The following is a 13,951-nucleotide window of genomic DNA, read 5'->3' as shown; positions in this document are numbered from 1 at the left end:
CTGAACAACTACAATCATTCACACGCTACAATTCAGCTTCCTATAGTTATTATATATTAATTATGTACTCACCTTTAGTTGTTGTGTTGGAAATTGTCAGCATTGAATCATAATCTTACATTTCAAAAGTTTAATTCAAGTGAATAATTAAGTTACTAAATAACTACTATAAGTAACTAAATTACAATCTATTTAACATTTGCTCACGATATCATCTTCTATCAATTTGTTCTTCAAACCGTATAATTGAGTGCATCCAAACCAAAGGCGTTATTAACCAGTCCAACTCAACTACTCTAAGAAGAACTAGAACAATATATCTGCAATGAATGATTAATAAATGTTATGACTCAATCAATTGTTATTCCAACGTTTACCTTTTTTCATCAACTTTTATTGCTTAACACTTTTTATTATCATCTTGCCAAGAATGACTCAATGTCCGGGTCTCATCTAACATAAATACACAAATTGAAATAGTAACTATTCCTTTAAACCTAAACCTAAAAAAAAATTAAGTTTTATTATATGCTTTTAAAAATTGTATTATTTTAAAAGCAATGTCCAGAAACCTCTTCGTGGGTTATCTTTACACCATTTAAGTTCTATATTACCAACAGTGTACGGTATTTTCTACATTCCTCAGAGATCATAGCTCTAAGCTATCTATGGATACTTTCCAGACAGTTTCCTCTGAAATAATTGTATTAACGTATGTTACTATTAAAAAAACGACTCACTGTTTTTATATATTTCATATATTTGATCTCTGCTAGAGCTACCATCAGGCTGATATTCCCGCTTCGTATGAGGACCATTTCTTTTCCGTGAATCCAATATTATATTTTTAATTTCTTGAGATATTTTAATGACCATGCCCATACTAATATTCAGTGTAGCTGCAACGTGCTAAAAAATAATTTCAATAAAAACCGTTGCGACTTAATATTTAACAGTAAAAGTTTTACCTCTCTAAGGAATTTTATTGGCAAGAAGGGATATATAATGGATGCCTCCATTATCCTTATCGTTCCTGTCCGAAGTAACAGACGCAATCTGTTCTGTCTGGCTTCGGTATTTTCAAAGTAATAATATGCAGATTTGAATTGTATCAAAAGAAGCAAAGCGTTAAAACGACGTTTTCAAGTTTATAACCTGTAGTTATTATAACTAATATTTTGAAGAACTTTGCAGACATTTAGCAAGGGGACGACTTTTGCAAGCTCAGTCGTTTACGTGTTCGAACGTATCAGACAGCATTGTATCTCTTTTTAACTAAAATAAAATGATGACGTAAGTTCACTGTTTCTTTGGATAGACTATACATTTGTCTTTGCAATAACATAAATCTAGGTATATATCTAGAGGATCTATCGGCCCTATCTTGTTCCCTGATGTAATAATTTTTATGTGTCAACACTGCTGTTTTTTTTTATTAAATGCACCCCACTACACTACACTACACAAGATCAAATGGTTTGATTCTTTTGAAGCTGTGTCCTGCCCTGGTGGCATCCAAGAGTTGTAACACTTCGATATTGACATGAGAATGGAGTCTCTCCTCATGTCACTGATCCGATTGTCTTGATTTCCTGAGTGACAGTCTGTATCTGTAGGTCTCGGTGTAAGAAATCAGTCCTGTAGTATCTAGATGCACCTACAATACTTCTCAGAACTTTGTTATGGAAAACTTGTACTGCGTTTATATTATATTTCGCGAAACAAGATTTCAATACTTGCTTTTATAATACGAAATATAAGACTAACGATAACGCAACTTTTTTCTCTCTGAATCAACTACTGATTCCGGCGCCGAAAAACGTCGGCCATGCAATTTATTCTTGATATGCGGCAATTAAAAATCAATGGATGCCAACTCAGGGCTGTTCAAAGGATGACCCGTCAATTCGACCTTTTGGCTAGTCAAGTAGGTGGTTGTTTCAGTCGATGTGCTTGCATTGTCATGATGAAGAATGATCTTTCGTTGACGATTCTTTTTTGACACTTCACGAAACACATCTGGTAAAGAAATGGTTCTAACCATTCAGAATTCTATGTTGCTCTAACGGCGCGGTGGCCATATGTCCAGTTATTCCGATGAAAGGCCATCATTTGCTTCAAAGTGCTTTACGCATGAATAACTATTGTCGGATTTGGTGACTTGAAAAATACTTCGTCATATAGTGTATTAGTGTTTTATTTGAGACTCATAGCCATAGATCCAAGATTTGTCAGTTGTGTAGATGTTATACAGAGCTGCTATGCAAGCTTTTTTTTGTTCTGGTCTAAAAACCAGGCAGTGGAATACCTTGCCCTGGAGTGACAAGTTGGACCGGGTTATGTGGGACTGCCTCTGGGCTTACCAGTACACTAAACCGAAACCGCCTCACAGTTGACCCCTATGGATCGCTACTGCTACTGCATTAAATTTGGGGATAGGGCACCCGCTGATCGGGTAGCCGTTATTGGGCTAGAAGGCCCGGCGATTCTATTGATTCGCGAACCTGAGTTAACACACAACTGGATACTGTTGTATGGGGGCAAAAGTTATGATTGTAACGACGGATGATGTCGTTTCAGTCTGAAAAAGTGGGGGAGCTTGGCGGTGACGCGGTGCTAAGCTCCCAGCATGTCGACCAGCTCGCGAACAAGCAGATTTTCAGAACTTGAACTGAGTTGTTGTTTTTGGAGAATGATTGAGATATGAAGTGCTTGATTTCTGGAGTGTCAGTTTCCCTATGAATTTGATTATTTCTGACAAACCATGGAGCGTTTAATATCCTCCTGAGGAGCTTATTTTGGAAAACTTGAAGCCGTTTGACCTGGTTGGGTGTAACAAACTTGAAGTAGACATTAGATCCGTAGAGGAGTACGGACCGAATTAACATCTTGTAAAATAAGCATTTGATGGAGATGGGAAGTCTGCTAGAAGGGCAGATCATAGATCATCAGAGAAGATAGCAGGTTTGCTATCCCCGAACCTTTTTGGATTGCTTTCTGGATTTGGGAATGCCAACCGAACCGCCGGTCGAAGTGAAGACCTAGGTACGTGACGTTATCCAGCCATGGAATTATTGCGGTGTCGATCTTAAGTTGCGAGACGGCTGCTATGCAAGCGCGTGTCCCATTGATGCGACAAGTTGATAGTCGGATGGGGCAAGGCCTGGAGAATACGGCTTTCGAGGCTTCCTTGACCAGTTTTGCTGTATGAGACGGCACGTTATCGTGCTGTTAAATCACTTGACGGCACGTAATCGTTTCTTGGGCCATATTTAACGCTCCTGTGAATTGTTTTTTGAGTTTGGGTTGGCTCTTCATCCAATAACTCTTACAGTTTCGCATCTCCAATCTTTTTCGGTCCAGCACAACGTTCTTTGTCTTGCACATCTAAATCGGCACTTTTAAATTTTCGAAACCATGCTTTACATGTTTCTAATATTAGAGCACGCTCACCGTAAGTTTCTACCTGTAAACGGTGACTTTCAGCGGCTTTTTTCTTTTAGTTAAATAAAAAAAAGTAATGTATGCCGTACATACACGTTTTCAAGCACGAAACTTGACATTTTCAAAGAGAGTGTTGGTTTTCAAATATCAAATATTATAGTATCGGTTAGAAATTTAATTTATCACCCAAAGACTATGACGGTGTTATTTTCGCAAAATATAACAGATATAGCTTTGAAGCTTGATGTCAATAGAATAAAATGACATATGTGTCAAATCATAACATTGCATACGTAAGCCTAGCGAAATCTGTTACAAAAACCGGTAATTACAAAAACAAAATATCATCGATCAAAACGGTACAATATATATATATATATATATATATATATATATATATGTAATTAATAAATATATAATTGATTAGTATTTGAAATGTATATTGACAAGTTCGAACATAACCGAAATTGAACCAAAACATATATATATTTTATATAATAAGTAATCGATAAATAAAAGACCTAGTAATCCGTAATTAATAAAAAAATGCTCGGTATGAGTGAATTTTTATTATTATTTTCAATTAATTACACATGATGTTTCATACCTAAAAAACAGTTTTCCTGAAATACTGCCTATTTATAAGGTTTCCGATAAACTATATTTTTGTTTTGTTTTGTGGTGCGTAAATAAACAAAGATGACGGTTTTCCGTGCGCGAAACTGGTAAACTCCAAGTTGATTTTGCAAACTTCCAACGACTGGCCTTGAGATTTATTTATGGTCATCGCAAAGGCTAGACGTACTGGAAATTGTAAACGTTTAAAATTGAATGGTAAATCCGTTGGAATCATCTGTACACGCGCGGGATCAAGTCATCCTCTCCTTTGTATTTTCCCTTTATGATTGTTGCCACAATGACTTTATTCATTATCTTTTTCACAGCCAGTCTTGCTCCATTGCACAGTCGAGGTTGATTAATGTTGCGCAGCATGATGAAAACTGATCTTACTTTTAATTGCATATTGTAAGATGCTAACCCAGGTAATTCCAGTGAATTTAAAAACTCTGTGGGATAGTTGACTACGGGGTCCTGGTTCATAACGATGTCGACTGATTTGAAGGAAACCAACTGTCCCGGAAGAAAATTCTGTATCGCATTAAGATCCTCGACAACTTTATTTTTTGACGCCAATATTGCTTGTTCATCCAGCCAATTATGGTTATTGAACTGTTACGCTATATCTGCGAAAACACGCTGAATGAGCTCCTCATTTGAGTTTGTGATGTGACAGAAATTTGTTGGTAATGTGATGAATCTAACAGCTGCTTCGCAAACACATTTGCAGTTTCATCTTGTTGCAAATATACTCGCATGTTAGTTGTTAATTGGAGTGTCTTTACATACCGCCACAAATTCGATGACTAGGCATGCGTTTAGTTCATCAGCAGCAGTTGATCGGGGAATAACTGGAAGAGTCTGACCAAAATCACCTGACATCAGAATCATGACCCCACCAAAAATATTTTGGTTATCACGAAGATCTTTCAATGTTCTGTTCAGTGCCTCCAGTGACCTCTTTTGGGCTTTTGGGGCATTGTGCATTCATCCCAAACAATCTATTTGCATACACGTAGGATCTTGACCATTGCGCTATTTTTCATTGTCACTCTCTAAAGAACGAAATTCTGAAATAGCAATACGACTATTTTCTTGATCTGTCTCTCTCTAGTCATCAGTGCGGTTAGCACGTGAGGTAGCTCTTCGCGCATTTGATTGAGTGCGACGACCTAAGTCAGGTCGTCTTCTCTTCGGCATCGTAATTTGTAATTAATCAAAGTGAGAAAAATTCTCGCGCACTTAGCAGTAAAGTGTCACTATCACAAAAAATCAACAAAAAAGGGCACATAATTTGAAATGTCACTATCACAAAGGATCACCGAAGTGAAGACACTTCTCGGCCACGTAGCGCAGAAGGACGCACTCTTTGTCTGAGGTATCGATCGACATATTAGTTGGTTTTCAAATGTCAAATATTATGGTTGCGTTCAGAAATTTAATTTGTGACAAAACTTAAGATTTATGAATCTATATAAAAATAATATTATATATAGTTAATAACTGTAGTTAGGTAAAATTAAGTTTATTTTTTACCTACTGAGAATAAAGATATAAAAATTCTAAATAGTTATTAATTTGAAACTATTCTTTCTATTTGATTTCTGAACGACGGGGGATCAAAGAAAAAACAAAATTGTTGTTTATATATATATACTCATCTTTTGATGCACATTAATTTGATCACACTGACATCATGTAATGTTAAAATTTATAATTAATCTATGATTTTATTAAAATGTTTACATACGATATTAATGGAATGTTTATACCGCAATTGTTCTACAGATAATTTATATTAATATAAAGAATACAAAGGCGTTTTGTTAACTTTGGAACTTTATTCAGATAAATTAATACAACGTATTTTATTCGTGATATTTTCAACGTAATATTGTTCGTAATGTTCAATTCAGTAGTTTTTCAGTTCGTTTTTGAATCAATAGTTGGCTGCTTCGTAAAAAGTGAATTACTGCTTAGGCTTGGCGGTAATGAATCAAATTTTACTAGTCTCTCTTGATCTTCTTTATCATTGTCATATATATTAAGATTTTCACTTTTAAAACGCCAGAACCAGTGAGTAGGATTGTTGAAAATATAACGATATTTTCTTATTCGACGCAATATATTTTACGAAAGAAACTACCTTTTTTATTATATATTTAGTTATTTTATGAAATATCGATACATCGATTTTTTTTAAACACGATATATTAATTACACTTTATACACGTTCGTGCTCTTTAGTTTGTTTTAATCTTCTAATTTCCTATAGGTTATCCAATAGTTGTATTGCTTCCACGATCATATGATTTAGTGGCCTTTCATATTTTTCGGGGACGTGGTAGATTCGTTAGATTCATCGTTCCTTTTTTTTACTGATTTATCGAATTAATCGAAGAAATTTGTTTAAGCAGCCTTGGATTTCTAGTCGTTACATCCCCATAATGCCACCCTAAAATTCCTAATAAGTTTTATCAATGACTCATATATGAATTTAATTGTTGTTAAATCAATTTAACAGTCAGCTAACCAGTTCAGTTTGTTAATTTTGACTCTGATCCGCACAGTATGTAACAAGTTATTTGAAAATTCCCCGGTCTGACACATAGAGTGCGCTACTAGAATTAAATCCATATGTTTTTTAGTTAGCCCTAACCCTCAAAAGATGCATGTATCAATTTGACAGCTGTCGGATCATTTATTTGTGAATTATAGCATTTTGAGTGAAGCAACTTTTGTTATTGTGAAAAAAAATGGATAAAAAGGAATTTTGCGTTTTGATAAAATATTGATTTTTGAAGGGAAAAAATACAGTTGAAGCAAAAACTTGGCTTGATGCCCAGTTTCTGGACACTGCCGCAGGAAAATCAACCATCAAGGATTGGTATGCTAAGTTTAGACGTGGTAAAATGAGCACCGAAGACGGTGAACGCAGTGGACGCCCAAAAGAAGTTGTTACCGAAGAAAACATTAAAAAAATCCACAAAATGATTTTGAATGACAGTAAATTGGAATTGAATGAATTAGCAGACACTCTAAAGATATCAACTGAACGTGTGAATCATATAATTCACGAATATTTGGGTATGAGGAAGCTGTGTGCAAAGTGAGTGCCGTCCGAGCTCACTTTTGACCATAAACAACGACGAGTTGATGATTCGGAGCAGTGTTTGAAGATGATCAAGCGTAATAAATCCACGTTTTTTGTGTCGATATGTGACAATGGATGTCACATGGTTGCATCATTTCACTCCGAAGTCCAATCGACAGTCATCCAATTGCACTGTACCCGATGAATCCGCTCCAAAGTGTGGGAAAATGCAACAGTTGGCTGGCTTACTGTTATGGCATCTGTTTTTTGGAATGCGCACGGAATAATTTTCATTAACTACCTTGAAAAAGGAAGGACCATCAACAGCGACTATTACATAACGTTATTGGACCGTTTGAAGGACAAAGTCGCCAAAAACCGAAGCTGAGGCTTACTTTGAAGCAAAGGACAAATCCTACTACAAAAAGGGTATCAAAAAGTTGAGGGGTCGCTATAATCAGTGTATCACCCTTGAAGGGAATTACGTTGAATAATAAAAAAAAATTTGCCAAAAAAAAAATGTGTTTTACTATGGTAGGCCGGGGACTTTTCAATTGACCTGTTAAAATCTATACAAATCGATAATATAATTTGAATTATCTTAACCCGACATTTTTTCTGGGTTTGCCGGTTTAATATTGTCTGTTTTCTGAGTTTACATGTATAGTTTGTTGGAATATTATTAGTTTAATGTGCATGAAATCAGTTTAATAATGTATACCTATATATTTATAAAATATTGGTAAACGCTTGTCCTATCACGGTGAATATTCTTGTTCTCTAGAGCCCACCAATAACGTGGCGCCCAAGTCGTCCGTTCGCAAGTATGGTGGTAACATTTTCCAAGAAGTTCCCCTCGAAAGCGATATTATCATGCCATGCGAGGTATCCGGGTTTCCTGTTCCAAAATATAGGTAAATAAGAAATTCTATGTATAACCCACATTATTCGTATCCTAATAGAACCCACTAATAACGTGGCGCCCAAAGCTTCGGGCAGGAAAATTGACGGCAGTATAGTGCTGGAGGTACCGTTATTTAAAGACATCATGATACCGTGTGACGCCACTGGATATCCAGTACCAAAGTTTAGGTACGTACGGTCAAATTATTGTTTAGTCAAATTGCAGAGATAATGTCTGATTCAGGTAAGTATAATTGAGAATGTGCGAGAACTATAACAGGTCGATTGAAAAGTCCCCGGTCTACCATAGTAAAACACATTTTTTGGCGAAATTAGTTTTTCTTATTCAGTATAATTCCCTCCAACTTTTCGATACAATTTTTGTAGTACGATTTGTCCTTTGCTTCAAAATAAGCCTCAGTTTCAATTCCTCAGTTCATTCGACGAACATTTCTTCCCAGGGAGCATTCTTTTGAGATCTGAGCACGGGAAATAGTCGCTGGGGACCAGATATGGATAATACGGTGGATGAGGAAGCAATTCGAAGCCCAATTCATGGATTTTTGCCATAGTTTTCATTGACTTGTGACACGGTGCATTGTCTTGGTGAAGCGGTACTTTCTTTTTCTTCAACTGCGGCCGTTTTTCGCCGATTTGATCCTTCAAACGGTCCAATAACGCTATGTAATAGTCGCTGTTGATGGTCCTTCCTTTTTCAATGTAGTCAATGAAAATTATTCCATGCGCATCCCAAAATACAGACGCTATAACCTTGCCAGCCGACTGTTGCGTTTGGCCACGCTTTGGAGCGGGTTCATCGTGTGCAGTCCACTCGGATGACTGTCGATTGGATTTCGGATTGAAATGATGGGGCCATGTTCCATACATTATCACATATAGATGCAAAAACTCGGATTTATTACGCTTGATCATCTTCAAAGACTGCTACGAATCATCAACTCGTCGTTGTTTTTGGTCAAAAGTGAGCTCGCGCGGCACCCACTTTGCACAGAGCTTTCTCATACCCAAATATTCGTTAATGCTTTGATGTACACGTTATGTTGATATCTTTAGATTGTCTGCTATTTCATTCAATTTCAATTTATGGTAATTCAAAATCATTCAAAAAGCAATATTTTATTAACACGCGAAATTCCTTTTTATCCATTTTTTCATAATAACAAAAGTTGCTTCACTCAAAATACTATAATTCATAAAGTAATCCGACAGCTGTCAAATTTATACACGCATCTTTTGAGGGTTAGGGCTAATTAAAAAACATATGGATTTAATTCTAATAGCGCCATCTATGTGTCAGGCCGGGAACTTTTCTTTCGACCTGTTACATTCCAGAGGAGTTCTTCATTTCGCTTTTTAGATGAGTAACCTTATTTTTTGCTCTATTTTGTTTTCAACACCTTCATTAACTTTCGAGAAGAGTAAGTTATATTTTGAGGGATAAATTCATGAAATTTTGTGTAAAACTCCGAAAGAGCTACTGATCTTGAGTCGTATTCAGCAATTAATATGAAATAATTATGGTGGCACGATTGGTGTAATTTAATAACTGAAAATAAATATTATACAGCTAAATGTTCATGCACTAAGTTATTGATAAATCACATTCAAGTCACATGATGATATTACAACATCATTTGGCGCACAGCATCAATATTTTCTGGCACAAGTGATTTTGCCCCTATACGAACTGCGGCTATGATTAAATTCGTTATTTCAACGTTTCGGAGTGTCCAAGAATAGCGCTCCATCCCCAAAAGTCGAAGTAAGTTGATCGATACACTCATGTCTTGATGATCAACGTCGAAAGTCGGAAAAATCATCGCTCAAAAATATTCACCAGCTAAATCCATTTTTTCACTGGAACAGCATTTTCAGGTTACTGTAAACAACACAAGTTGTGCTCGAATAACAACATGTTCTTAAGAAAGATATTGTTATGGTCTAACTTCCAATTGGAAACGTGAGATGGATCCTAACGACATTTAGTATTGCCAGGGCGCAAAATATAAATAGCAACCCTCAACATAGAAATGTTGGTACTGGTTTCAATTATAATTATTTTAATTTAATAATATTGAATTTATTTTATGGCCTATCTTTGGTTGATTATTTCTCTAAATATTTGTAATTATAATTATTTAAATGGAGCGTTTAACATGAGTTTTTGATTCTTCTGAGTTATGAATGATAAAAATGTTATAAACAAACGAATATTATAAATATTGTAAAAACTAGTTTTAAATATGCGTTGTTCCAAATATCACTTTAAATATGTCTAAATATGTAATATAAAATAATTTGTTTGTCTGATCTTCACTAACAGCACTAGGTTTTTTAAATATCAGGTTTTAATTTTCATTTTATTGCTTCCACGTTAGTATGATTTAGTAATCTTCTTTCGTGTTTCAAGGCGAAATCTTAGATAACTTCGCAAATCCATTTGATTTCCACGTCATCGTGCAGTTCTTCATTAGTTACATAGCGATAGGCATCAATCGAAGAACCTTGTTTTAACAGCGTTGTAACTAGTTGATTTGAATTTTTAGTGTAACCCCATATTTGCACCCCATAGGTCCAAATTTGCTTTAGAATTGTATTATAGATCAAACTCTTTGATTTTAGATCAAGTTGAGAGTATCTTCCGACTAACCAGTATAGTTGTTTTATTTTGGTTCTAATGTGTGTTGCTTTTTGCCTAACGTGATGCTTCCATTTTAATCTACCATCAAATAGATTCCAAGGTATTTAGCTGATACTGCTTGAGGAATCGGGCATCCATTGAGTGATATAATTAAATTTTTATTATTTCGCCTCAAAGCAAAATTAACGTACACAGATTTGGAGCTATTAAGTTGAATTTTCTAATCTTTCGTCCATTTGTAGATTTTGTTGACTGCCACTTGCACATTTTCTTTGATCTTTTGATTCGTCTGATTACTAATTCTATTAAAAGTAGTTTTGTCTGCAGCATTTCTGGTTCTGTGCCATACTCTTCTAGATTTTCGCCTTTCTTTTATCATCATATTCTGATTTCACTCTTGCTATTGAGGTAGCATCTTTTGCAGCTGACCGAATTTGTTCAGTTATATGTTTGGTTTGTTGCTCAAGATCATTTATAGTTTTAAGTCTTACTTTTAAACTTATTTTATCCTGTAGTATTAATCTGAATTTGTCCCAGTCAGTATATTTGTTAGTAAGATTAGACTTTTTTGCTTATCTTAGGATTGTCGCGGCCAGTGTTAACAATACTGGAGTGTGATCATATGTTAGATCGCACAAGCTTTCTGTACTAATTTGATTTAATGAGATGCCTTTTGTAATGTGGAAATCCAGCAGGTCTGGGACTTTATTACTGTCTGTGGGCTAGTAAGTGGGTTCGCGCCCTGAATGATAATTACAATTTGTAATGTTAATGGCTTTAAGTAATTCGTTTTCTTTTCCAGGTGTTATTATTCGTGAATCCCAAGCTGTATGTTTAACATTAATGTCTCCACCAATAACAAACCTTGGGCCTAATTTTGAAAAGATATCTTTATATTGTTGTTGTGTATATATGATGAGAAAACCTTGCTGATAATTATATTTTATATGTATACGATATCTATTATAATCTCTCAAAATTAGTTCTGAATTCTATTAGTATTTTTCTACATCCTTGTTATATATTAATATGTTTGATAGATATTGAAATATTTGGTCTTTACATTACTGATTTTTTTTTCAAAAAGTTCCAGTCCATAATCTGGTCTATAAAACAATGCAGCTATGAAGTTCGGGCTTTATTCAGTGACACAATTCTTTTAGTTCAAAAACTAACACTTTCTTGTTGTTTTTGTTCTTATTGCACCGAATACTTCGAAATGCTGCTGAACAACCTAGTATTTAATGTTAACCTTTGAATCAGTGTCAATTATTTTAATTTTAAGGACGTAGGTTTCCAATAACACCTGATTGGTTGGTTTTTCTTTATATAAAACATGATGAGAAAACCTTGCTGATAATTATATTTTATATGTATACGATATCTATTGTAATCTCTCAAAGTTAATTCTCAATTTTATTAGTATTTTTCTACATATTTATTATATACTAGTATTAATATTATATTTTATAATAAAAATTCAAACCAATATTATTACATGTAATCTAAACTGAATACAATATTTTACAAACTAATGCTGACAAAACTGGGTGCCATTTTTAACAACAACCAAAACCGTTTTGTTCGTAGAACCGACCGGTCAAACATCGCCGAAAATCTCTGGTGATGGCTTAACCAAAATGTCAGCGGAGAGAGCCTCAACTCTTGCCCTCCTCTGCGATGCCCAATCCTTCCCATCTCCGTCCAAAAGGTACTTTCGTTTCTCGTTAATTTTTTCCCGGCCCTTTTCTTCACGTGGTACCCTACGTAATCTGACCTCTGTATAAACACGCACGAACATTGTTCTTTTTAGAACCGACAGGGTCGGTACGACCACGCCTCAATTCTAGAACCATCGATATTCAGGATAGAGCTTTAGGGGAGGTCGCTGTCGCTTTATGTCCCGCACAGGCTTTCCCTGTTCCAAAATTTAGGTAATCCTCGTTCCTAAATGTTCCGCCACTGTCATCAGAGTTTCTAGACGAAATCGATTCGAATGAACGGACACACAATGTTAATGGTTATTTCGTTTGTTTCAGATGGTACAAGTTCATCGAAGGTACATCGAGAAAACAGGCAGTGACTCTGGATGATAGAGTGAAACAAGTTGCCGGTACCCTGATTATTCGTGAAGCCAAAGTAGACGATTCAGGAAAATATTTGTGCGTGGTCAATAATTCTGTTGGAGGCGAAAGCGTTGAGACCGTCCTCACTGTCACTGCTCCCTTGAAGGCCAACATCGAACCCAAAGTACAGACGATCGATTTCGGAAGACCTGCTGTGTTTACCTGCAAATTTGAAGGTATGTCAGTATCGTTATTTTATCAAGATAATTTGTTTATCGTGAGTTGCCTTCTTTAGGCAATCCAATCAAAACTATTTCCTGGATGAAGGATGGCAACAAGATCGATCACACCGACGCCGTGCTTAAAATTGATGCCGTTCGAAAGGAAGATAAGGGAATGTATCAGTGTTTTATTCGGAACGACCAGGAAAGCGCCGAAGCCACCGCCGAACTGAAACTAGGAGGAAGATTCGAACCACCGCAGATCAGACACGCGTTTAACGAGGAAACCGTCCAACCCGGAAACTCCGTATTCTTGAAATGTATAGCCAGTGGCAACCCTACTCCCGAAATCACCTGGGAATTGTACGGAAGACGTCTGTCCAACAGCGATCGCTACCAAATTGGCCAATACGTTACCGTTAATGGAGACGTTGTGTCCCACTTGAATGTCACCGGTATCCATACCAATGATGGAGGTCTCTACAGATGTGTGGCTAGTTCTAAAGTAGGAAGCGCTGACCATTCCGCCAGGATCAATGTCTACGGTTTACCTTTCGTCCGATCCATGGAGAAACAATCCATCGTCGCTGGTGGAACTCTCATTGTCCATTGTCCATTTGCCGGTCATCCAGTTGATACGGTCGTTTGGGAAAGAGGTAAGTCATCTTCTTAATAAACTAATGGCAAACATTCTAGAGGTTATAAGACATTGTTCAATAAGTTCATGTTAATTTTTTTTGATAACATCTTTATTAGATATTCTTACTACAATCTTAATTATAAATTAATTTATTACTACATTTCATTTGTACTTGGATTAATTCATAAGCAAGACGAGTTCGAGATAAATATGTTGCATGAATATGTATTCCTCAATTATACAATTATAATAACTTAAGCTATATTTTACACCAAAGGTATACACTTTATATAGGTTCGTATA

At 35.8% G+C, this 13,951-nt stretch overlaps 1 protein-coding gene across 41 annotated transcripts in view; it reads left to right on the top strand.

The window, feature by feature from the left end:
- Positions 1 to 13,951, top strand: part of Dscam1 (Down syndrome cell adhesion molecule 1) — a 202,809-nt gene that overhangs the window by 121,641 nt on the left and 67,217 nt on the right. For 40 of the 41 annotated variants that reach the window (XM_076409797.1, XM_076409796.1, XM_076409755.1 and 37 more), the window contains exons 7-8: positions 12,761 to 13,023; positions 13,083 to 13,664. In XM_076409797.1, coding sequence (XP_076265912.1) covers positions 12,761 to 13,023; positions 13,083 to 13,664 — 845 coding nt within the window. Of the gene's footprint in view, positions 1 to 12,311; positions 12,433 to 12,760; positions 13,024 to 13,082; positions 13,665 to 13,951 lie in introns of all 41 variants that reach the window. The other variant, XM_076409786.1, reaches the window with a different exon arrangement.

Source organism: Rhynchophorus ferrugineus, unplaced genomic scaffold (genome assembly GCF_030347505.1).
Source record: "Rhynchophorus ferrugineus isolate W39M unplaced genomic scaffold, kcgeb_rfMv2 rfM7, whole genome shotgun sequence".
Lineage (NCBI taxonomy): Eukaryota > Metazoa > Arthropoda > Insecta > Coleoptera > Curculionidae > Rhynchophorus > Rhynchophorus ferrugineus.
Note: the sequence above shows the minus strand (reverse complement) of the source record. Positions and strands in the feature narration are given on the sequence as shown.